This window comes from Hyla sarda, chromosome 2, assembly GCF_029499605.1.
Source record: "Hyla sarda isolate aHylSar1 chromosome 2, aHylSar1.hap1, whole genome shotgun sequence".
Taxonomy (NCBI): domain Eukaryota; kingdom Metazoa; phylum Chordata; class Amphibia; order Anura; family Hylidae; genus Hyla; species Hyla sarda.
Genome location: NC_079190.1, coordinates 185,101,096 through 185,128,678, shown reverse-complemented (window position 1 = coordinate 185,128,678; position 27,583 = coordinate 185,101,096). Strand labels below are relative to the sequence as shown.

The window sequence follows — 27,583 nt, the reverse complement described above, 5'->3', positions numbered from 1 at the left end:
TCCAGATGACTGATCTGTATATAGGAGACATGACCTTATATAGATGATACATACAAGTCATCAGACTGAACTGGTAAGAACTATTTATTTATTTATTCATCTATCCATAATATATTTGTTTATTTTTATTTATTATACAGTATTTATAAATACCACTGACTAAACATATATGGCCTGAGTAGTTCAAATGACTGATCTGATATGTATATAGGAGAGGGGACCTCATATAGCTGATTCATGCAAGTCATCAGACTGAACTGGTGAGAACTGTGCAGCATCCACAACAAAGCTGAAATACTCTGTGCTGCTCTGCATACAAGGCACTAACCATGTGACTTAAATATGCGATCTATAGGGATGCAATAAAGCAGCCAAGGACAAAGCAATAAATCTAGGAGAGCCATGCACAGGGAAAACGATTCTCTTAAGGAAATGAGAAGCAACAATCCAAATTTGGCAGCTGGATCAGATGACATATATGATGTTAGACGTGATGACACAATAGAACAGTGTTTCCCAACCAGGGTGCCCCCAGCTGTTGCTAAACCAATATGGTAAACCAAGTATAAAGAAAGGTCATGCTTTATATACACCCAGCTGTCATATTAATCCAATGTTTCCCAACCAGGGTGCCTCCAGCTGTTGCAAAACTACATCTCCCAGCATGCCCGGGCAGCCTTCGGCTGCCCGGGCATGCTGGGAGATGTAGTTTTGCAACAGCTGGAGGCACCCTGGTTGGGAAACACTGTAATAGAAAGTCTATCATTATCCAATCTCACGCAAAAGAACCATGCCCCCACCCCCATACCACCATTCACATGCACATGAGCCTGGTGATATAGCAGACACAGCAGTTGTCACTATGATTGGGAAAAGGCATGATATTTACTTTCCAGAAGAGCCCCAGAGTTGTGCTCCATGCCCAGCATAGCAGAACTTGTGGATTTATCAGGGGAGCACACTATGAGGCTGGGGAGACCCTGCCATCCAGTCCTCTACAGAGATCCCAGTAGGTATTGGGAGGGTGCAGTCCATGGGCTCGGGGAAGACAAAGGCAGAGGAAAGTAAAGAGGAGATATAGATCATAGTGAGAAGACTTGTTCATTTATAGAAGGACTGGGAAGCTGTACATCCCTGAGGGAGGGGCTGAGCACTAACAGGACTGTAGGGGCCACCACCACCACCAGCAGCAACAGCAGCAGCAGCCAGCATCCCTAGCACCACTTCTGCTGAGGGACCACAACCAAGGTGTCAAGCAGATCATGAGGTGATATCAGCAAGGCTGGGAGATGAGGAACATCTGACCCGACTTCAGGCCACACTACAACACAAGCTCACCAGGTAAATCATTGCCATTCTTTCAGTCTGTGTGGTTGTCATGCATGCAGCAGCAGTGCCTGCTGTCAGGAAGAGTAGAGCTCTCATCTCCACTGTAATGTCTTCGATAAGTATCCTTCACCTGCTGAGGGACCCGTCTAAAAGGACAAAGGGGGAGAAGCAGTAGAGCTGTCCCTGCACCACTGCACATACAGATGCCAGGTAATGGATAGGAGACCGGGACCACTGCACGACTGACTGGCAGACATGGTCTACTATGGTGCAAACGCAACAGTGCATGTGTCTTAGGACAAGTGTTCAGGTGTTGGGCACATGAGCTATAACATGTAGGGATGGACAGGCATTGTGTTGTCAGGAACATTGGTCATGTTAGATGTGTTAGTCTGCAGCTGACCTTTGGAGAACAGAAGCTGCAGGAGAACACTGAGCTATTGTGGATACACAAAGCTGTACTGGCATCTGCAGAAGAGGGTGATATATGGGTGCTGGGGAGACTGGTGCAGGTCTGGCGTTAGATTAATAAAGTGTTTCTCAATCAGGGTGCCTCCAGCTGTTGCAAAACTACAACTCCCAGCATGCCCGGACAGCCTTCGGCTGTCCGGGCATGCTGGGAGTTGTAGTTTTGCAACAGCTGGAGGCACCCTCGGTAGGAAAACATTGGATTAATATGACAGCTGGGTGTAGGGGACAAATATGATGTGTAGGTTAAAGCATAACCTTCCTTTATACTTGGTTTACCGTATTATAATAAAATGAATAATAAAATATTATATCAGTGTGAATGTACCTCTCAAAAAAATGTTTTCTCTCCCCTGGTATGTGGCAGGAGGTATAGGTAGGGTAAATTGTTGCTGTGCAGCACTTGAAAACATCTTTATGGAGTTTGTCTCTCTGCCCCCCTTTTTTCTGCCGACAGCATGTTGGTGGTGGGAGAAGGGGAGGGGGTCACTCAGTGTTCTGCAGTGACCAGGAGTCTTCAGAGTCACTTCTAAACTTTCTCTCTTTGTATCTTTCCTTGGAGCCAGTAGTGAGGTGTCTGGAGGAGGAAAGTCAGGGGGTCACTCTATTTTTATGGGATACTCTCAGCTCCAGCATCTAACAGCAGCTCTCCTGTCCCTGTGGTAGGACCAGGACCTGTAGAGGTGGTTTCTGTTCTCTGTCTCTATCCTTGGCCTGCTTGTCTACATAGCAATAGAAAGCAGCCATTACTGTGCAAGTCCCCATCATTTCTTCAGCCACTGATATCCCCAAAAGGGTGTCAGCAGCAAATACCCCCTTAATGGGTTAACCATAGATAACCCTGTTACAGTGTGTTAACCAGAGATGTTCCCATAACCGTGTGTCATCTACAGATCTCCCATAATAGTATGTCATCCGGAGAACTCCCATAACAGTGTGTCATCTACATATCCCCCATAACAGTGTGTCATCTACATATCCCCCATAACAGTGTGTCATCTACATATCCCCCATAACAGTGTATCATCTACATATCCCCCATAACAGTGTATCATCTACATATCCCCCATAACAGTGTATCATCTACATATCCCCCATAACAGTGTATCATCTACATATCCCCCATAACAGTGTGTCATCTACATATCCCCCATAACAGTGTGTCATCTACATATCCCCCATAACAATGTGTCATCTACATATCCCCCATAGCAGTGTATCATCTACATATCCCCCATAACAGTGTGTTATCTACATATCCCCCATAACAGGCTATCATCTACATATCCCCATAACAGGGTATCATCTACATATCCCCCATAACAGTGTGTCATCTACATATCCCCCATAACAGTGTGTCATCTACATATCCCCCATAACAGTGTGTCATCTACATATCCCCATAACAGTGTGTCATCTACATATCCCCCATAACAGTGTATCATCTACATATCCCCCATAACAGTGTGTCATTCACAGATCCCCATAACAGTGTATCATATACATATCCCCCATAACAGTGTATCATCTACATATCCCCCATAACAGTGTGTCATCTACATATCCCCCATAACAGTGTGTCATCTACATATCCCCCATAACAGGGTATCATCTACATATCCCCCATAACAGTGTGTCATCTACATATCCCCCATAACAGTGTGTCATCTACATATCCCCCATAACATGGTATCATCTACATATCCCCCATAACAGTGTGTCATCTACATATCCCCCATAACAATGTGTCATTCACAGGTCCCCCATGACAGTGTGTCATTCACAGATCCCCATAACAGTATGTTACCCACAGATCCCCATTACAGTGTGTCATCCACAGTAACCCCCATAACAGTATGCTATCCACAGATCCCCATTACAGTGTGTCACACACAAATATAAACATGTATATTTTTAATATTATTTTCTTTCAACTAATACCTAGGTTTGTCTTATGATCCAGTATGCCCTATAGTTAAAAAAATATGGCATATTGTATAGCATAGCATAAATCTGCTTAAATGTGTATTGTAAAATAATCTGATATTACTGAGAGTCTGCCGTCCCCCCTATTTAGATGGGCTTAGTCTGGCTGATAACTTTAAGCACACCTACTTATCCTGTTACATTGCCTTGTACATCCTATTGTCCTCTCTTATCCACTATTAGTACCAAAATATGGCATATTGGTCTACAGTTCTTGTTGGACAGGTAGACTTATAGTTAGACTGTGATAGTATAACGTGAGATCTCTTGTACAGATTATATAAAGAAACTGTATACTGTCAGACGTTTTTTAACTCAGAAAATTTGCTTCGCCCCAAAATAAAACCACATCTTGCAAATAGTGTCAGGCTGATGAATGATTTTTGGTTAGCTCAGTGGGCTGTTCGGGATAGCCGCGGCAAAATCGCGGCATCCCGAACAGCTTACAGGACAGCCGGAGGGTCCCTACCTGCCTCCTCGCTGTCCGATCGCCGAATGACTGCTTAGTGCCTGAGATCCAGGCATGAGCAGTCAAGCGGCAGAATCATTGATTACTGGTTTCCTATGAGAAACCAGTGATCAATGATAAAGATCAGTGTGTGCAGTGTTATAGGTCCCTATGGGAGCTATGACACTGCAAAAAAAAGTGCAAAAAAAGTGAATAAAGATCATTTAACCCCTTTCCTATTAAAATTTTGAATCAACCCCCTTCTCCAGTAAAAAAAAAAAAAACACAGTGTAAATAAAAATAAACATATAAGGTATCGCCACGTGCGGAAATGTCTGAATTATAAAAATATATTGTTAATTAAACTGCGCGGACAATGGCGTACGCGCAAAAAAATTCCACTTTTATGTCATGAAAAAATGAATAAAAAGCGAGTGCTATGAGTCCTATGCAATGAGTCCTATCAATGCAGTCAATATGTCCTATCAATGGTACCGTTAAAAACTTCAGATCACGGCACAAAAAATGAGCCCTCATACCGCCCCATATGCGGAAAAATAAAAAAGTTATAGGGGTCAGAAGATGACAATTTTAAACGTATTAATTTTCCTGCATGTAGTTATGATTTTTTTCAGAAGTACGACAAAATCAAACCTATATAAGTAGGGTATCATTTTAATTGTATGGACCTACAGAATAAAGATAATGTGTCATTTTTACCGAAAAATGTACAACGTAGAAACGGAAGCCCCCAAAAGTTACAAAACTGCATTTTTTTTTTCAATTTTGTCTCACAATGATTTTTTTTTCCGTTTCACCGTAGATTTTTGGGCAAAATGACTGATGTCAAAAAATAAGCAATCATATGGATTTTTAGGTGCAAAATTGATAGAGTTATGATTTTTTAAAGGCATGGAGCAAAAAACGAAAGTGCAAAAATGGAAAAACCCCTGATCCTTAAGGGGTTAATATGGAGGCTATAAGTCCAAACTATAGTTATAGTTATCACCAAAAAATCCATCTGCCTTCAGTTCTGAGGAGTTTTTATCTAAATATCCCTCTCTTATGTCCAGAGGTATTTGACATATGGTTCATCTCTGACACACTTTCCAATATTTCCCTATGGAACTGCATGTTGTGTTTGCCAGGAGGTTGGAATAAGCAGTTTTTCTTGTACTTTATTTGTATTTTGTTGCCTTTTGCAATTTTGGATGCGTTCTATATGCTCTCTCATTCTCACACTATTCGGATGGTACCTATATTCTCTCTTTTTCTCACGCAATTTGGATGGTACCTATATACTCTCTTACTCTCATACAATTCAGATGCCAACTGTATGCTCTCTTATTCTCACAATTAAGATGCTATCTATATGCTCTCTTATTCTCAAACTTCATATGCTACCTGTATGTCTCTTAGTCTCACAATTAAGATGCTGTCTATATGCTTTCTTTTTCTCAAACTTTTGATACTACCTATATGTTCTCTTATTCTCACACTTTGGATGCTACCTATATGTTTTCTTATTCTCACACATAGGCCCTCTTGCAAATCCGACATGCTTTGTCGGGTTGTGCGCCAGTATTTGCGCCAGAAATTCTGTCTGCGCCAGAATTTGCGCCAGAATTTGCATCAGATTTGAAAAAAAAAAAAAAAAACAGACTAACTCACCATTTTAATAAGAAACCCCCAAAAAGGGATGTGGTCATTGGGGAAAGGGGGCGTGTTCACAGAAAAGGGGCGTGTTCCCGACATTTTCACAAAAACCCAACATATTTACTAAGGTTTCCACACAAAATGTGGTGGATTTAAACTGAGGAAAACCAGACAGATCAGAACATGTGTAAAAAAAAAAGCAAAGTATAAGGAAAGTGGAAAATGTAGGGAGACATTAGTAAACACTGTGGAAAATAAATTGTAGGGAATTAAAACCCACAAAAAAAACTCCACTCCACTCTTAGTAAATAAGGGCCATAGTCTTTTCATCTGCCCAACATACAGGAGCACTCTAAGCAGTTGCTCTACAATTCAATGTTCTTTAAATATATTGTATATACCTCTCTTCTGCCATCAAGAGGGGACATTAAGATCTAAAAAAAAAATGGTTTTTTGCCATGAATGTGCTCAACCCCCATGGTACAAAAAGGTACATTTTGACTGCTTTCAATTGGTATGGTCCTTAATTATTATAGTTTAGATGTATGAGTTGGTTTCCCCACATTAATGCCTTTGAAACTCAATGAGAAAATAGGGCAATTAAAGTAAAAATATAAAAAGAAAACAAAGCATTGGTATAAAAACGGAATAAAGCATAAATTACTACAGAAACCATTATCATCAAGTATGGATATCCTCATGTATAACTCACATCGCATTTCAAATCTCATCTTGAAATTCTACCGAATGCTCCCTATAATGGATATGAATGTTAATGCAATTATATGTCATATCACATTAACAAAGACCAAGACATTAAAAAATCACCCATCAGACATTTGCGAGATGTTAAAATCTTTGGTTGGATATAATATCTTTACAGTTAAGTCTATATAAGTGACCTACTACTTAAAAATGTGATAAGTATGCTGGAAGAACGAGAAGTGTGATACCTGTTTACTATCTGAATCTATCTAAATTGGTAGGTTGAAAAAGATGTAAATCAAACCTTTAGGCTGGGTTCACACTGTGGAATTTCTGGGCAGAATATCTGCTGGAGATCGAGCCGGCGGCACTAGGACCGAGCAGACTGCGTTGCTGCCCCCATAAACTGCAATGCATTTCTTGGTGGATCTTTTGGGAGAGCTGCTCAGAAATATATTGCCATCTATGGGGACGGCAATGTAGTCATCGGGGTCCTAGTGCCGCCGTCTCGATCTCCAGCAGAAATTCTGCCAAGAAATTCCACAGTGTGAACTTAGCCTTCGGGTCTATTCACCCGGCAGAATTTCCGCTTGCAGAATTTCTGTTTGCGGAATTTGGCCTCAAATTAAAGCCCATAGACTTCTATGGGATTCCGCACTCCCATTCACACTTCTGAATTTCCGCTTGCGGAATTCCGCAAGCATAAATTCAGAAGTTTGAATGGGAGTGCGGAATCCCATAGAAGTCTATAGGCTTTAATTTGAGGCAGAATTCCGCAAGCATAAATTCTGAAGTGTGAATGAGAGTTCGGAATCACATAGAAGTCTATGGGCTTCAATTTTACGTGGAATTCCGCAAGCAGAAATTCCTCAGTGTGAATTGGAGTGCTGAATCCCATAGAAGTCTATGGGCTGTAATTTGAGGCGGAATTCGGCAAGCAGACATTCAGACATGTGAATAGGAGTGCGGAATCTCATAGAAGTCTATGAGCTTTAATTTGAGGCGGAATTTCGCATGCGGAAATTCTGCTGTGTGAATAGACCCTTAGATGGATAGGCTGAAAAAGCTGTCAATCACATTGAAGAAATCATAAGGCTGTGTTTACACATTGCATTTTATTGCCAGCGCTATTGTGATGGTGTTGCAGTACCGTTGTGCCAATGTATTTAATTTTATGTGCACGTTTTCAGACTTCAGGGGAAAAAATGACAGCATTTTTTTTAACATTTTTTTTTTCTGATTACGACCAACAAAGCATGTGTAAAATGAAATACACCAGAGAATATTGAGGGACATTTATCAATGTTTGCTTATGTATTCTTTTTTTTAGTAATTTTTCCCTTACTTTTTTTTTGCTTATGTGTGACTTATTTATCAACTGGTTTCAGCCTGTTGATAATTTTCTTTCACGTAAGCAATTTTTCCTTTTTTACTTTGGTAGTAGCTTTTTCTGCTCCATGTTTGAGCTGGAGTAAATTTAGTCAATTTTTAACCCTGTTGCGACTTTTTTTTGCGCAGTTGCGACTGTCGCAGTTAATAAATACCTGACTACCCGTAGTCCATTTTAAAACTATTACTACGTAGTTCATTTTTGGAAAACTTGCTTTTCTCGCCTTCCAGTCAAAATGTCGCACAAAAAATTGCGTATTCGCAGTTGCGACAATTTTGCGACAATTATAGTAAAGAAAACCTGACTAAACCCGTTGATAAATGTCCATAATTGTGTTGTGTGAACGCGGCATAGGGTAACATGCTCTCTGTTATCAGCCAGACTGAAGCGCACCTGAAGAATCTGCATGTAAAGAATATTGCAGATTCCCATTAGTCCATTGTACAACACACGTAGAGGTTATTGTGTACGCCTGGTGCTTCCCTGTTTTAGCTGATGTGTTATTAAGAAGTTTACAGCCATACTGATTGCAATTCCATCATTGAATTTTTTTTTTTTTTTTATCGCTACCTACATTTCCTATGAAGCCAATGGATTTGGAGAGAGAAAGTGTGAAGTTTTATCACTGCACTTTATTATCTAATTAGGCTGCTGGTGCTGGAATTCGGCCAGGTGAACTCATAACTCATAAGTGGTTTGAGGTCAGGTCATATTGGGGGAGATTTATCAAAACCTGTGCAGAGGAAAAGTTGCCCAGTTGCCCATAGCAACCAATCAGATTGCTTCTTTCATTTTTAACAAGGCCTCTGCAAAATGAAAGAAGCGATCTGATTGGTTGCAATGGGCAACTGGGCAACTTTACCACTGCACAAGTTTTGATAAATCTCCCCAATTATGTGCATTTTCTTAGTCAAAGTGCATCTGTTAGCTAAAAATGCCATGAAGCGAAAGTCATTTGACCGATAATCACAATTTAGGTTTTATAAGAAACTTTGAAGTCTATTAATGCGTAAAAATATTTCTGTAATATTTACAGAATATTTTGCCAAGATTTTCATAAATTGCTGTAAAATTTTTGCACAATTGCCTCATTTTTGCTGCGATTTGGAGAATAATGTGGCAAAAACTGAAAAGAAAGCAGCAAAAAACTAAATGCAATGTGTGCATAACCAATATATATATATATATATATGTATATATATATATATATATATATATATATATATAGATATATATATAGATATATATATAGATAGATATCATGCATAGAAATGGCAGCAGCAGTGATACAGGTAGTCATACAGGTAGTGATAGGAGGGGAGAGGAGAACTAGCAAGAGCAACACAAGTACTGTAATATGTCCAACAAGATGAGTGGCACTATTGTGTGATCTCCCTTAGTAACAGGTAAAGTTCTTAGCATACAATGCGAGGCTGTGCAGATGGACTGATAATCCAGGCTAGACCTGGAGGTGCAGGTAACGGTATAGTGTTCATATAAATCCAAAAAGCGAGTAAAGAAAGAAGTACCGCACTCACCCACTGTCAAAAGCCGGGAACAGGAGAGATTTATTTCAGATCATAAGATCGGAATAACAGGTGCAGGACGTGGAGGAGAGAAAAAAGCCACACACGACTAGTTTCACGCCGGACGGCGCTTTCTCTGGCTGACTTGGCCAAGTCAGCCAGAGAAAGCGCCGTCCGGCGTGAAACTAGTCGTGTGTGGCTTTTTTCTCTCCTCCACGTCCTGCACCTGTTATTCCGATCTTATGATCTGAAATAAATCTCTCCTGTTCCCGGCTTTTGACAGTGGGTGAGTGCGGTACTTCTTTCTTTACTCGCTTTTTGGATTTACAAGTACTGTAATATTCTGTGGGTCAGACTGATGATCACATGACCCAGTAGCAGAAGTAAAGCATCTGTCAGACTGATGATCACATGACCCAGTAACAGAAGTAAAGCATCTGTGCTGGAATAAAACAGGGAGTACTGTTAGTAATGGATAGTATGCATGATATGAGCAAAAATCCAAAGTGCTTTTTTTGTAAAGTGATAAAACAAGGTTCAGTATTAGCCAGGGGGACAGCTCACTGGTGCTACAAGGGGAATGTGATAAAAAAAACTACAACACAGTTCAGCACTTACCAAGTGGACAGGTTCCATATAGCTTGTAAGCAAGTCATGGGATCAGAAATGGTTCTGATAGTTTTGGACACATCCTGTCATCGGGAGCATGATTAGAGGTACCCTTTAAAGGGGTACTCCGCTGCTCAGCATTTGGAACAATGCTTAGAGCCTGTGCCAGGAGCTTGTGACATCATATCGTCGCCCCTCATGATGTCACGCCCCGCCCCCTCAATGCAAGTCTATAGGAGGGGGCGTGACAGCTGTCACATCCCCTCCCATAGACTTGCATTGAGTGTCCGGGGCGTGACATCATGAGGGGGCGGGGCTATGACATCTTGAGGTCCCGGCGCCAGCTCTAAACGTTCGGAACATTTTGTTCCAAATGCTGAGCAGTGGAGTACCCCTTTAAAGGGTACCTCTAATCATGCTCCCAATGACAGGATGTGTCCAAAACTATCAGGACCATTTCTGATCCCATGACTTGCTTGTAAGCTATATGGAGTTGTAGTGGCTGGAAGTCCCTTACAAGTCGATGGGACTTCCGGAACTTTTCGGACATATCCTATTGCTGAAGAGCATGCTTAGATAATTACAGTAAAAACTATAAAAAGATATGCTTATGCAGAATTATAAAACTACATCCCTTCCCCTTATCCCCTTACACCCTTCCCTTCAATTCCCTGGTTGGACTTGATGGACGTATGTCTTTTTTCAGCCATACTAACTATGTAACTATATATAGGCTGGTAATAAGTGGGCATTCAGGGAATTGATATGCTGGTTATACTGTCTTCAAATACCAAAAGATTGCATCACTTATGTTCTTAAATCTTTTTTCCAAATTTAGACTGGATAACATTATTGGCATCTACATACGAGGCAATCCATTGACCCTTACATTGGAGATGGACTGTACAGTCAAGTCATCATTTAGTTTCACCCGAAAAATACTTGTGTCCTGTTTTATTTTCAGCTTGTATATTATACACAGGTAAGTGACATTTCTATTTTTGTTCTTGGTATATGTTTACTAAATGACAGCAATATGGAAATCTTTCAGCAGTGGCCATTGTAGCCCATTAGATGATTACATCATTGATCTCGGGGACCACAGACACAAACTCAATATCAAGATAAGATTTATATTTGATAATTGCAATTAAATAGTCGTTTTTGGCTTAATAATCTTATATCCCCTCATAGAACTACAGCAGATCAAGCAATATGATTACAGTTTATTATTCTGAAAAGTAAATGTTATATCCCTGCCATAGACAACCGTGTAATTCATGAGGGCCATGGGGCAAACATATTGAGGCAGACCAAGAGGCTGCTATGGGGCCCTTGGAGAGAGGGGGCCCAGTCCTGACTTGTCCAATTTCTTTTGCTGTTGGTAAGAACCTGTGCTGGATCCTTCTCCCCATAGAACTGTATGACTCATAGATAAATACCCATAGAATATGGGTATTTATCTACGAGTCATGGAACACTATAGGAAATAAACTCCAGGCCGTATGGCCCTCTGGAGGCAGAGCCAGACACCATAATAAGAGGCCCATTTCAATCATTGCTAAAGGACCCACTTTATTCTATGCATGCAACCGAAAGAGTCCCATCATTTCCATTGCTACGCTAAGATGTTATACATTATTGATTTGCTGAAGTGTGAATTATCACAGGGGTTAGTAGACCACAGAGATATTAAGGGAGTCATCTAACCCTAATTTGGTCTAGATGTTGTGACGTACCGATGCATAGGCTGTACAAGTTATACAATCATTGGATTCTACACATTTATGACCTTGAAGTAAGATGTATTATTAATACAGTCACAGCGCTCTTCTGTTACCAATGTTCCCTATTAAAGTAGAACAAAGTGTAATAATAATATCAATAGAACCAGAGTAACATGGAATCTATGAATAACTATGTGATTTTAATGAAGGGCATTGGACTTTGCACATGATAGAAACTAAGTGACAATCTAAGAATATTCATTATAAGATTTTATTTGTGCCGCAACTATAAAGCAATCATTCTTTTTTTTTTTTTTTTTTCTTGGGGGGTGGGGGGGGGGGGGGTGGTTGGGTGCTACACCCTGGAGGCAAAAAAAAGGCCATGTCCATAAAGGATTTAAGGTGTGAACCTGTGCATAAATGAGAGCACCGCAGGGTCTATTAAGGCTTACAAGCCATAATAAGACTAAAAATAAATCCATAAGCTATTAAGTCCTAACTGCAGTCACTAACCTGCTTACTGCTAGTTTCCATGTTTTTTCTACACAGTACCAAGTAAGAACAAACCCAGTAAGTGGAAACATCAAAAAGTCTAATAAGCATTCATTAAAGTCAGTCCATGAACCCATAATATAGAGTCATACAGTACATACACTGTGTGGTCCTATTTGGTAATACTGAGAGGTACTATATTCTCCTCTAGAGCAATGTTTTTTAAATGAGATTAGGATTACGTCAATAATATGCCCAAGCTTATTTCTCAATATATAAGACTCGTTTAAAAAAAAAAAAAAAAAAAACACCTTGAAGGTACAATATTGGTCTACATCAGTCTTTTGGCAATGTATTGTAGAATACACATCAATAATAATGCCATGCTCATAGGCCCCATAATAATAATCATTATTATTATGTTAGTAGTAGTAATAATAATAATAATATTTCTAAGTTGTTGTCTTTTTTTCGGTGAACAATGCTAATGGACTAGAATGTACTAAAATACCATAACAGCATTGTTTTAATATGCAGGAGAGGACTACAAAGCCGAGTAGATAGTTTAAAAGCAACATGACATATTTGCCTACACAGCCTATAGAACTCATAGAGTTGAAAGCAAGTTAAGATGAAATGATTCATTCAAGGTCATTTGGAGCTGGTTTAAAAACTGTTCTAACTTTTGCATTTCAAAGCTACATGTTGTTTGTTGCTCTGCTGTAAAATGTGTATCAAAGCAAAATGCCGACGAAATTTTGCAATTCTCAGCAGTATTTTAATGAAGGCGCCGGAGTAATGTAGTTTGAATTAATGAAGCGTGTATAAAATGTTTTGTTTTCACCATTCAGACATAACTGCATTGATATTGTGAATTATGTTTAATCAGATATCAATAAGAGCTTAATATATTCTTAACCTGAAGGAAACTAAATACAGGATTTGATATAAAAGGCTGTTCATCCAAATCTCTAAACGTAAAGGGATTGTCTCATAAAGATAACCCTTTCCTTTCAATGTGTACATCATATTGGGGGAGCTCCTCCATCAGGATTCCCCTCGAGTATTCGGCACAGTCTCTTTGGGTGGTTGGGTGAACCAAGCTCATCTATGTTAGGCAGCCATTCAGTTCAGTAGCCAGAATGTAATACTACATTTCTTATATGAATGCTTATGAACCCAGTATATCAAGAAAGTTGTAAATCAACACAGTAAGTCATTAGAGGAAGTAACATGATGCACGCTTGAGCTAAACTTGAATTTTCCCTTTTATCCCTCAACATTTACAGTTAAACATCCTTGCTCCCCTCTCCTATCTCATATCTTAACCCCTTAACCCCTTAAGGACCAGGCCATTTTACACCTTAAGGACCGGAGTGTTTTTTGCAATTCTGACCACTGTCACTTTAAACATTAATAACTCTGGAATGCTTTTAGTTATCATTCTGATTCCGAGATTGTTTTTTCGTGACATATTCTACTTTAACATAGTGGTAACATTTTATGGTAACTTGCATCCTTTCTTGGTAAAAATCCCAAAATTTGATGAAAAAAATGAAAATTTTGCATTTTTCTAACTTTGAAGCTCTCTGCTTGTAAGGAAAATGGATATTCAAAATATATTTTTTTTGGGTTCACATATACAATATGTCTACTTTATGTCTGCATCATAAAATTTATGAGTTTTTACTTTTGGAAGACACCAGAGGGCTTCAAAGTTCAGCAGCAATTTTGAAATTTTTCACAAAATTTTCAAACTCACTATTTTTCAGGGACCAATTCAGTTTTGAAGTGGATTTGAAGGGTCTTCATATTAGAAATACCCCATAAAAGACCCCATTATAAAAACTACACCCCCCAAAGTATTCCAAATGACATTCAGTAAGTGTATTAACCCTTTAGGTGTTTCACAGGAATAGCAGCAAAGTGAAGGAGAAAATTCAAAATCTTCATTTTTTACACTCGCATGTTCTTGTAGACCCAATTTTTGAATTTTTGCAAGGGGTAAAAAGGAGAAAATTTTTACTTGTATTTGAAACCCAATTTCTCTCGAGTAAGCACATACCTCATATGTCTATGTTAATTGTTCGGCGGGCGCAGTAGAGGGCTCAGAAGGGAAGGAGCGACAAATGGTTTTTGGGGGGCATGCCACATTTAGGAAGCCCCTATGGTGCCAGGACAGCAAAAAAAAAAACACATGGCATACCATTTTGGAAACTAGACCCCTCAGGGAACGTAACAAGGGGTAAAGTGAAGCCTAATACCCTACAGGTGTTTCACGACTTTTGCATATGTAAAAAAATATATATTTTTTTTACCTAAAATGCTTGTTTTCACAAAAATTTTACATTTTTAAAAAGGGTAATAGCAGAAAATACCCCCCAAAATTTGAAGCCCAATTTCTCCCGATACAGAAAACACCTCGCATGGGGGTGAAAAGTGCTCTGCTGGCGCACTACAGGTCTCAGAAGAGAAGGAGTCACATTTGGCTTTTTGAAAGCAAATTTTGCTCTGGGGGTATGCCGCATTTAGGAAGCCCCTATGGTGCCAGGACAGCAAAAAAAAACCACATGGCATACCATTTTGGAAACTAGACCCCTCGGGGAACGTAACAAGGGGTAATGTGAACCTTAATACCCTACAGGTGTTTCACGGCTTTTGCATATGTAAAAAAAATATATATTTTTTTTACCTAAAATGCTTGTTTTCCCAAAAATTTTACATTTTTAAAAAGGGTAATAGCAGAAAATAACCCCCAAAATTTGTTAGGCGATACCCCATATGTGGCCCTAAACTGTTGCCTTGAAATATGACAGGGCTCCAAAGTGAGAGCGCCATGCGCATTTGAGGCCTAAATTAGGGACTTGCATAGGGGTGGACATGGGGGTATTCTACGCCAGTGATTCCCAAACAGGGTGCCTCCAGCTGTTGTAAAACTCCCAGCATGCCTAGACAGTCAACGGCTATCTGGCAATACTGGGAGTAGTTGTTTTGCAACAGCTGGAGGCTCCGTTTTGGAAACAGTGGCGTACCAGACATTTTCATTTTTATTGGGGAGGGGAGGGGGGTTGTATAGGGGTATGTGTATATGTAGTGTTTTTTACTTTTTATTTTATTTTGTGTTAGTGTAGTGTAGTGTTTTTAGGGTACAGTCACACGGGCGGGGGTTCAGAGTAGTTTCTCGCTGGCAGTTTGAGCTGCGGCAGAAAATTTGACGCAGCTCAAACTTGCAGCCGGATACTTACTGTAATCCTCCGCCCATATGAGTGTACCCTGTACATCCAGCTGTTGCAAAACTACAACTCCCAGCATGTACGGTCTATCAGTGCATGCTGGGAGTTGTAGTTTTGCAACCGCTGGAGGCTCCGTTTTGGAAACAGTGGCGTACCAGACGTTTTTCATTTTTATTGGGGAGGGGGGCTGTGTAGGGGTATGTGTATACGTAGTGTTTTTTACTTTTTATTTTATTGTGTGTTAGTGTAGTGTTTTTAGGGTACAGTCGCACGGGCGGGGGTTCACAGTAGTTTCTCGCTGGCAGTTTGAGCTGCGACAGAAATTTTGCCGCACCTAAAAACTTGCAGCCGGATACTTACTGTAATCCTCCACCCATGTGAGTGTACCCTGTACATTCACATTGGGGGGGGGGACATCCAGCTGTTGCAAAACTACAACTCCCAGCATGTACGGTCTATCAGTGCATGCTGGGAGTTGTAGTTTTGCAACAGCTGGAGGCACACTGGTTGTGAAACCCCGAGTTTGGTAACAAACTCAGTGTTTTGCAACCAGTGTGCCTTCAGCTGTTGCAAAAGCTACAACCCCCAGCATGTACGGACAGTGGAAGGGCATGCTGGGTGTTGTAGTTATGCAACAGCTGGAGGCATACTACTTTGGCTGGGGATGCTGGGGATTGTAGTTATGCAACAGCTGGAGACACACTGGTTTGCTACTTAACTCAGTGTGCCTTCAGCTGTTGCAAAACTACAACTCCCAGCAGTCACCGACAGCCAACGGCATGCTGGGAGTTGTAGTTATGCAACCACCAGATGCACCACTATAACTCCCAGCATGCACTTTAGCTGATTGTGCAAGCTGGGAGTTGTAGTTACACAACAGCTGAAGGTACACTTTTCCATAGAAAGAATGTGCCTCCAGCTGTTGCAAAACTACAAGTCCCAGCATGCCCATAAGGGAATGCTGGGAGTTGTGGTGGTCTGCCTCCTGCTGTTGCATAACTACAGCTCCCAGCATGCCCTTTTTGCATACTGGGAGCTGTTGCTAAGCAACAGCAGGAGGCTGTCACTCACCTCCAATGATCCTCGCCGCACAGGTCAGTCCCTCGTCGTCGCCGCCGCCGCTGCTCCTGGGGCCCCGATCCCAACAGGGACGCCGGGGATCGGGGTCCCCAGCACCCGGGGTGCACGTCCCGCACCCGCTCACGTCCTCCGGAAGAGGGGCGGCCGACGAATTCGGCCGACGAATCAGGGCGATCGTGAGGTGGCACCAGTGCCACCTCACCCCTGCTGGCTCTGGCTGTTCGGGGCCGTCTCTGACGGCCCCGATCAGCCAATAATTCCGGGTCACCGGGTCACTGGAGACCCGATTGACCCGGAATCCGCCGCAGATCGCTGGACTGAATTGTCCAGCGATCTGCAGCCATCGCCGACATGGGGGGTCATAATGACCGCCCTGGGCGATATGCCCTGATGCCTGCTGAACGATTTTAGCAGGCATCGGGCACCGGCTCCGCTCCAGATGGTTGCGGGGGGCCGGTAAAACACATGACGTTCTCATACGTCATGTGTCCTTAAGGACTCGGAAATGGAGACGTATGAGAACGTCATGTGTCCTTAAGGGGTTAAGGACGCAGGACGTAAATGTACGTCCTGGTGAGGTGGTACTTAACGCACCAGGACGTACATTTACGTCCTATGCATAACCGCGGGCATCAGAGCGATGCCCGTGTCATGCGCGGCTGATCCCGGCTGCTGATCGCAGCCAGGGACCCGCCGGCAATGGCCAACGCCCACAATCTCGCAGGTGCCGGGATCAATACAGATCCCGGCATCTGCGGCAGTGCGCGATTTGAATGAATGATCGGATCGCCCGCAGCGCTGCTGCGGGGATTCGATCATTCAGAACGCCGCACGGAGGTCCCCTCTCCTTCTTCCGTCCGGCTCCCGGCGTCTCCTGCTCTGGTCTGTGATCGAGCAGACCAGAGCAGAAGATCACCGAAAACAATGATCTGTTCTATGTCCTATACATAGAACAGATCAGTATTAGCAATCAAGGTATTGCTATGAATAGTCCTCTATGGGGACTATTCAAGTGTAAAAAAAATGTAAAAAAATGTTAAAGTAAAAGTAAAAAAAAAGTGAAAAATCCCCTCCCCCAATAAAAAAGTAAAACGTCAGTTTTTTCCTATTTTACCCCGAAAAAGCGTAATTTTTTTTATAGACATATTTGGTATCGCCGCGTGCGTAAATGTCCGAACTATTAAAATAAAATGTTAATGATCCCGTACGGTGAACGGCGTGAACGGAAAAAAAAAAATTCCAAAATTCCTACTTTTTTAATACATTTTATTTCAAAAAAATTATAAAAAATGTATTAAAAGTTTTTTATATGCAAATGTTGTATCAAAAAAAAGTACAGATCATGGCGCAAAAAATGAGCCCCCATACCGCCGCTTATACGGAAAAATAAAAAAGTTATAGGTCATCAAAATAAAGGGATTATAAACGTACTAATTTGGTTAAAAAGTTTCTGATTTTCTTTAAGCGCAACAATAATATAAAAGTACGTAATAATGGGTATCATTTTAATCGTATTGACCCTCAGAATAAAGAACACACGTCATTTTTACCATAAATTGTACGGCGTGAAAATGAAACCTTCCAAAATTAGCAAAATTGCGTTTTTCGTTTTAATTTCCCCACAAAAATAGTGTTTTTTGGTTGTGCAATACATTTTATGATATAATGAGTTATGTCATTACAAAGGACAACTAGTTGCGCAAAAAACAAGCCCTCATACTAGTCTGTGGATGAAAATATAAAAGAGTTATGATTTTTAGAAGGCGAGGAGGAAAAAATGAAAACGTAAAAATTAAATTGTCTGAGTCCTTAAGGCCAAAATGGGCTGAGTCCTTAAGGGGTTAAAGGAGTTGTGCAGGTTTAAAAAACATGGTTGCCACCTTTCAAAAAACAGCACCACTGGTTGTGTGTGACATTGTTTGAGTGGTTGTGTGTAAAACTTTATATCGCGATTTGCGCTCTTTAGTAGTGTTGGGCGCGAATATTCGCATTTCGATTTTTTATCACGGATATTGCAAATTCACAAATATTGAGAATATCTTCGCTATATATATATATATATATATATATATATATATATATATATATATTCAAAATTGTGAATATTCGCTTTTTTTCCCACATATGCGCTTTTGTGAATATTTGCGTATTCCTTTTTTTCACTTGTGGGCCAATTAGAATGAAGCAAATACACTTGTCAGAGGTTATTAACAACATCCTCAGCAACCAATAGTAAAGTTGTCCACCCCCTCACTGCTTTCTTCATCGAGTACGCAAATATGTGAATATTCACACATACGAATATTCACATATGCGAATATAACGAATATGTGAAATTCGCGAATATAGGGCAAATATTCGTCTATATATTTGCAAAATATCGCAAATTCGAATATGGGCAATGCAGCTCATCACTACTCTTTAGAGGTTTCCAGTTTCTCTGTGATTTATTAGTGTACAGATACCGGTGTCCTACATCAGGTTGTTAGCTGCAGAGAAGATGAACAGAATAAGATATCTGGGAGATATATTCCCCACTGGAAACCTGGTCTAACTGGTAGATTGCACAAGTAGAGGTCAGCCCAGTGCTGACGTACAGTAAAATGAGTGAGTGCAGAATGAGTACAGAGTCTGTATTGACATCCACCCCTGCAATTTACCGAATAGATCCAGTTTCCAGTGGGAAGTATATCTCTCTCATATCTTATTCTTTTCATCTTCTCTGCAACTAAAAGCCTGATGAAGGGCATCAGCCCAAAATGTTGTGTGTAATCTGTAAAAAACAAGCAACTAATGCATCATATAAAGAAAATCTGGAAACCTGACAAGCCAGACTTTAATGAGAGGGAATAATAATGCTTTATTATTCCAAATAACCCTTTCTTTTACCGATTATTGTCTTCTGGGACTTAGTATATCCTGGGTGAAACTGGAGGTTAAGGGTATGTTCACACTACGTAATTAGCTCGCGGAATTCCACGGAATTCTGTGTGAATGGGCCTTCCGTGGACCCGTTCACACTGTGGAATTTCAGCAGGGGACAATTCCGCCACAGAAATTGATCCGCGCAAGAAAGAACATGTTCATTCTTTGAGCGGAAGTCCGCCAGCACTGCATAGCCGTTACTGGTGACGGCGCTGTGCCGCGCGGTCCTACTGCCAAAGTATTTCATCGGCGACCACCACCACATGTAATTTGAACATACCTAAAGGGGTATTCAGATCTTAGAATCTTATCCCCTAGCCAAAGGATAGGGGATAAGAAGTCTGATCGTGGGGGTCCCCCCCCCCAGCGATCTCTGTGCAGCACCCGGCATTCTGTGCCGGGTCCTGCTCCCGAGACGGAGATCTGATGTTACACCACGCCCCTCCACTCATGTCTATCGGAGGGGTTGTGATGGCTCCTCCCATAGACATGGTTATTTCTGGCATTGCAGCTCTGTCCCATTCACTTTAATGGATCTGACCTGCAATACCAGATTAAATTTGTATGCAGGGGTAGAGCAGCCATGTTTTTCCTCTCATGGGCACACCCTTTATATGTCTCCATGTGTTAGAGTCTTGGATTCTTTAAGCCCATCTTCAAACCTGTACTTGAACCTTTTTTCCTTTTATCCCTCATATTTTCCATGCTGATCATTATTATTTCTTGTTGCATGAACAGCATCCCTTTAAGCAACTTTTTTTCTGCTTTTTTTTTCTGATCATATTAGAAGTAAAAATTCCTTCCCGAATCCAAATATGGCATTAGAATAAATCCCTGGATCAATGTTCTGTCCCTATAAATCTAGTGTCTATAACCTGTAATTTTATTACTCTCCAAAAATGCATCCAGACCCCTTTTAAATTATTTTACAGAGTTCCCCATGACCACCTCCTCTGCTCTTACAGTAAAGAACTCCGTCTGTGCTGGTGTAGAAACCTTCTTTCCTCTAGACGTAGAGGATGCCCCCTTGTTATAGATACAGTCCTGGGTATAAAGCGCAAATTCAATTGCGCGATACAGAAGAAAAACTATGGAACCTGCGCATGCGCGGGGAAATAGGCTGTAAGTAACATAGATCGTCAGTATACGCGTACGCCTGTTACGGGAGTGAGGCAGGATACCGGAACTAGTCATAGTCTGTGATACCGGAACTAGTTGTATGGAGTGCGTGCACATGAATGGATGGATGGCGTTCACACCTGTCGGTACTGAGGTACTAAATACTTGTGTTATATAAAGACATGTTTGTGATATGACAGCCATGTGCCCCTGAGGAAGTCACCAAGAGTGACGGAACGCGTGGACACTTAGGGACTTTGTGAGACACCCGCTCTCTACATGATAGTGTGATGTATATGTGTTTGTTTCCATAATTGTATCTTGTGACTTTTATTTGAATTATTCATTGTTGCAGCAGCAGTGTTTGGATTGTAAAAATTGGTTGACTTAGAGACTGCACTTTTTGCAGATAAACTGTATACATTGTTCACCCATAAGATCTGCTATCTGTGCACCTTAGTATATACTGTGTTGGGGCCATAAGTCACATAAGTCATTGCATCTCATTTTTTAGACATACAGATATTAGACGGGTGTCTTTGTGTGTGGGGGGAGCACCAGAGTAAGTCTGGGATCCCTCCCTTTGGCTCTAGGTTGGTCCGAGATGTCTTGTGGACCTCCTTTTTAAATGTTTTTAATATTTATGGCTATTTTTTGTATAATAAAGACATATTTTCATATATATATATATATATATATATATATATATATTTATTTATGGTGTGCTATCACTTTCTGCTTTTTCTTTTCTGATTTCTGATTGTACTGGGTATAAATAGATCATGGGAGGTCCCTGTAAGGTCCCCTGATATATTTATACATAGTTATTAGGTCGCCCCTAAGCCTTCTTTTTTCTAAACTGCAGTCCTCCCATTCCCTGCATTACTCTGGTTGCCCGTCTTTGAACCCTCTCCAGCTCCACTATATCTTTCTTGTATACTGGTGCCCAGTACTGTGCACAGTATTCTATGTGTGGTCTGACTAGTGATTTGTACAGCGGTAGAATTATTTCCTTGTCGTGGGCATCTATGCCCCTATTGATGCACCCCATTATTTTATTTGCCTTGTCAGCAGCTGCCCGACACTGGTCACTACAGCTAAATTTACTGTTAACTAAGACCCCTAAGTCCTTTTCCACATCTTAGTGCTGGGCGGTATACCAGTTCATACCGAATGCCGAAATTTTATTTCCATTTTTGTAGACGGCACTGTACTTCTACAGTGGAGAAGAATTTGTTTAATATATTTGCTTTTTCCTGATCCCCTTCTATATTTTCTTCCTAGTTTTTTAAAGGGCCTACACTTTCATTTTTGACCTTTTTGCTTTTTATATAGTTAAAGAACATTTTGGGGTTAGTTTTACTCTCTTTGGAAATTAGTCTTTCTGTTACTATTTTTGCGGCTTTTATCTGTTTTTACATATTTTATATGTTTCTTCACTGCCATCCTGTTTGAGTAGTTTAAATGCTTTATTTTTTTGTCCTTTATTGCCCACTTAATATTTTTATTCATCGACATTGGTTTTCTTTTATTCCTGACCCTTTTATTCCCATAAGGTATATACATCTTACAGTAAGAATATAAGATATTCTTAAAAGTCTCCCATTTAGTGTCAGTATTCTTGTTTTTGAGTACATTATCCCAATTTATATTGTTATGGGATTCTCTGAGTTGATCAAACTTTGCCTTCCCAAAGTTCATTGTTTTTGTGACCCCTCGAGAGATTCCCATTCAGCATCTTTAGTGCCTTTGTTTTACTTCCTCAAGAAGAGAAAAAAAACTGTTAGTAAGCAAAAAATAATAATAATTATACTCAAAAGAAACAAAGTGGAATCTTAGCTGCCTTGATTACTTTACATCATATATAAGTAATGTGATCGCTCATCTGTACTAGACTGTTCATGGTAAACAATGTAATATGGTAAAATGTTGTATAGACAGAAGTAATTATACATTTCTCACCTTGTCAGATAAAACACAAACACAGCCTCTTATGTCCTTTTCCTACTTATGTCATCACTTCATACTCAAATACTAAATTAGTATTTTTCATTATTACATTGGCTACGGTGTAAGGATGTACATGGTACCATGACAAACATTTTAACAAATGTAGGAAAATTGCCCATTTGGTATAATAAAGTAGTTATGTATTTAGTAAGGTATTTTAGAAACTATTATTTTCTTTGTGACTGCTGTATGTATATGCAACTACTTTAATGTACAGGGTGGGCCATTTATATGGATACACCTTAATAAAATGGGAATGGTTGGTGATATTAACTTCCTGTTTGTGGCACATTAGTATATGTGAGGGGGGAAATTTATCAAAATGGGTGGTGACCATGGTGGCCATTTTGAAGTCGACTATTTTGAATCCAACTTTTGTTTTTACAATAGGAAGAGGGTCATGTGACACATCAAACTTATTGGGAATTTCACAAGAAAAACAATGATGTGATTGGCTTTAACGTAACTTTATTCTTTCAAGAGTTATTTACAAGTTTCTGACCACTTATAAAATGTGTTCAATGTGCTGCCCATTGTGTTGGATTGTCAATGCAACCCTCTTCTCCCACTCATCACACACTGATAGCAACACCGCAGGAGAAATGCTAGCACAGGCTTCCAGTATCCGTAGTTTCAGGTGCTGCACATCTCGTATCTTCAAAGCATAGACAATTGCCTTCAGATAACACCAAAGATAAAAGTCTAAGGGGGTCAGATCGGGAGACCTTGGGGGCCATTCAACTGGTCCACGACCACCAATCCACTTTCCAGGAAACTGTTCATCTAGGAATGCTCGGACCTGTCACCCATAATTTGGTGGTGCACCATCTTGCTGGAAAAACTCAGGGAACGTACCAGCTTCAGTGCATAAAGAGGGAAACACATCATCATGTAGCAATTTCGCATATTTAGTGCCCTTGAGGTTTCCATTGATGAAGAATGGCCCCCACTATCTTTGTACCCCATATACCACACCATACCATCAATTTTTGTATTCCAGCAGTCTTGGAGGGATCTATCCAATGTGGGTTAATGTGAGACCAATAGCGGTGGGATTTGTTTGTTAACTTCACCATTCACATAAAAGTTTGCCTCATCACTGAACAAAATCTTCTGCGTAAACTGAGGGTCCTGTTCCAATTTTTGTTTTGCCCATTCTGCAGCACCTGAAACTACGGATACTGGAAGCCGGTGCTAGCATTTCTCCTGCGGTGTTGCTATCAGTGTGTGAAAAGTGGGAGAAGAGGGTTGCATTGACAATCCAACACAATGGGCAGCATATTGAACACATTTTATAAGTGGTCAGAAACTTGTAAATAACTCATGAAGTTACGTTAAAACCAAGCACATCATTGTTTTTCTTGGGAAAATCCCTATAAGTTTAATGTGTCACATGACCCTCTTCCTATTGAAAAAACAAAAGTTGGATTCAAAATGGCCAACTTCAAAATGGCCACCATGGTCACCACCCATGTTGAAAAGTTTCCCCCCTCACATATACTAATGTGCCACAAATAGGAAGTTAATATCACCAACCATTCCCATTTTATTAAGGTGTATCCATATAAATGGCCCACGCTGTATATTATGATTTCTCTTAGCTTTTTTTTGAAGACCCTCTTTGCAACATTGAGAAAGTATGTGAAAAAGTGTCTAATTCACAGAAATGTGATGCTCACCATGTAGGATATTTTATCTACAAACTGTGCATCTTAATTCTTGTGCTTTTTAATAACTAAAATTTACCTAATGAGGTGAAATTGCTGTTGTGCATTTGGCCAAATAGAACTTATTCACCTTTAGTCTATTGAAAATAATAAAAGCTTTAGATGTATACATAAAGGGGGAGATTTATCAAAACCTGTGGAAAAGAACGTTGCCCAGTTGCCCATAGCAACAAATCAGATCGCTTCTTTCATTTTTCAGAGGCCTTGTTAAGAATGTAAGAAGTGAGCTGATTGGTTGCTATGGGCAACTTTACCTCTGCACAGGTTTTGATAAATCTCCCCCAAAGAGCTTATCTGTAAGTACTAGAATCAGAATAACATCTAGTATGGTGTCCATATTGACCTTTAACACAAAAGCCTTTATATGAGAGTAGTTCGTGAAAATATAATGGACATATACGCTCAGGTACATGCGCTTGAAACACTAGAAACTTGTCCAGAATTTAAAGTGTACCTGTCAATGACCTGTCATTGGAAAAAGCATTTGACATGTCGACATATCAAAAGTTTTCATTGGTCAGGGTCTGCGTGTTTAGATCCCGACCGATCAGGTGAACAGTCCGGGAGAAGTCCATGCTTAACACACGGCTGCCCAATTCTATCCCTGTTTGTTTTCGTCATTGGTCGGCATCTCAACACTCAGAGCCTACTGATAATACATACAGAGTATGATAATTCCTATTAAGTGGTCATAATTGTTTAAAGGGGTATTCCAGGAAAATTTTTATATATATATATATATATATATATATATATATATATATATATTATATATCAACTGGCTCCAGAAAGTTAAACAGATTTGTAAATTACTTCTATAAAAAAATCTTAAAGGGGTTATCCACCATCAGGTAATTTTAGTACGTACCTGGCAGACAGTAATGGACATGCTTAGGAAGGATCTGCACTTGTCTTGGGGCTCCATGGCTATGTTGTGAGATTACCATAACACTGTGGCTAGCTTTCTGTGAACTTGTATTTCCTATTTGACTTTTTTTTTTTTACTATAAATCCCACAATTCCATTTTCCTCCCTCCCACACATCAGCCACCCCACCCATTGAAACATAAATGTTACGCCGAGCGCTCCGGGTCCCCGCTCCTCCCTGGAGCGCTCGCAGCGTTTTCCTGTTCGCAGCGTCCCGGTCAGACCCGCTGACCGGGAGCGCTGCGATAGTCTCCCTAGCAGGGATGCGATCCACGATGCGGGACGCGCCCACTCGCGGTTCGCATCCCAGCCCGCTTACCAGACTCGTTCCCCGTCTGTACAGTCCCGGCGCGCAGCCTCGCTCCCTAGGGCGCGCGCGCGCCGGCTCTCTGCGATTTAAAGGGCCAGTGCGCCGCTGATTGGCGCCTGGTTCTAATTAGTGTAATCACCTGTGCATCTTCCTATATAACCTCACTTCCCCTTCCCTTCCTTGCCGGATCTTGTTGCCATTGTGCCAGTGAAAGCGTTCCTTGTATGCCCCAATCCAGTGTTCCAGACCTCCTGTCGTTGCCCCTGACTACGATCCTTGCTGCCTGCCCTGACCTTCTGCTACGTCCGACCTTGCTCTTGCCTAATGCCTTGTACCGCACCTATCTCAGCAGTCAGTCGGGGTTGAGTCGTTATCGGGTGGAACGACCTGGGGGTTACCTGCCGCAGCAAGTCCATCCCGCTTTGCGGCGGGCTCCGGTGAATACCAGTAACCCCTTAGACTCCGTTCCCCTGGTACGGCCCACGTCATCACCCCACTGACACAGAGGATCCACCACCAGTATCCTCACAGTACCCGGATCCTGACAGTAAATGAGCTTCATCCATTCAAAAGACCTGTGGTTTTCAATCAGGGTGCCTACAGCTGTTGCATTAGTTGCAGATTGATCTCTCTCCCACCAAGCGATCACTCCACCAATTGAAGCAGACAGGCTCCCTGTCATCAGCTGACTAGACAACAGTCATTTTGTATGCTGATAAACATAAATATTGCGGGGGGAGGGGGGGAATCCCAGAAGAATTGTGAGAAAACCGTCACACACAGATAGAGACACTATATTATCAACTACACTAACTTTACAGCCCCTGTAGCACAGTCAAATAAAAAAGAAAATTCCTGGAATACCCCTTTAATCCTTCTAATAATTATCAGCCGCTGAAGTTGAGTTGTTCTTTTCTGTCTGACAACAGTGCTCTCTGCTGACATCTCTGTCTGTCTCGGGAACTGCACAGAGCAGAATAGGTATGCTATGGGGATTTGCTTCTACTCTGGACAGTTCCCGAGACAGGTGTCACCAGAGAGCACTTAAACAGAAAAGAACAACTCAAATTCAGCAGCTCATAAGTACTGAAAGGATTATGATTTTTTAACTGCTTCCTGCAGAATGACTTATATAAACATCATGTTATGCTGGTAGTTCACGTATCATGGCGTTTATATAAGTCATTCAGTTAACCCGGCGATGCGCGGAATCGCAAGGGGTAACTGGCAGAAGTCCCGCTGTTACCAGCGAGAGACAACTTCTTCAAGCCCCCCCAGGACCATCTGTGCATGGTCCTGGTCAGCAATTACTGTGATTGGTCCCTGTGGACCAATCACAGTGTCTCAACTGACTTGGGGGTTAAAGTTAATTTCCCCCGCTCTGCCCGCCCCTAGAAGTCAGGCAGAGCAGGAGAAGAGGATCCTGAGAGCTGCAGGGGGAACTGCGGCATATACCTGGGACCGGCGCTGCAGTGGGGCCCGGGGACCGGCAGCAGGCACAAGTGTAGGAGTCAGCAGCGGCAGACAGGTGGAAAAGGCAGTGGCGGCGGCATCAGAGGCAGCAGTGAAGATCGCTGTAAAGTGATTTTCACTGCTGCTTCTCTGAGTTTCAAAACTACAACTCCCAGCATGCCCAGACAGCCTTTGGCTGTCCGGGCATGCCGGGAGTTGTAGTTTTGCAACATCTGGAGGGGCACAGTTTGGAGACCACTGTGCAGTGGTCTCCAATCTGTGCTCTTCCAGATGTTGCAAAACTACTACTCTCAGCATGCCCAGACAGTCCAGGCATGCTGGGAGTTGTAGTTCTTTAACATCTGGTCCTTCAGATGTTGCCGAACTACAACTCCCAGCATGCCTGGGTAGTCTGGGCATGCTTGGATTTGAAGTTTTGCCACGTCTGGAGGGCTACAGTTTGG

At 41.3% G+C, this 27,583-nt stretch overlaps 1 protein-coding gene across 2 annotated transcripts in view; it reads left to right on the top strand.

Moving 5' to 3' along the window:
• The first annotated feature begins 843 nt into the window (after positions 1-843).
• Positions 844-27,583, top strand: part of GABRA5 (gamma-aminobutyric acid type A receptor subunit alpha5) — a 252,490-nt gene continuing 225,750 nt past the window's right edge. Inside the window, exons 1-2 of one of the 2 annotated variants that reach the window (XM_056555896.1) lie at positions 844-1,341; positions 10,956-11,099. In XM_056555896.1, the coding sequence (XP_056411871.1) occupies positions 11,014-11,099 (86 nt within the window). In that variant the 5' untranslated portion in view covers positions 844-1,341; positions 10,956-11,013. Of the gene's footprint in view, positions 1,342-1,509; positions 1,540-10,955; positions 11,100-27,583 lie in introns of those variants that run through there. The other variant, XM_056555897.1, reaches the window with a different exon arrangement.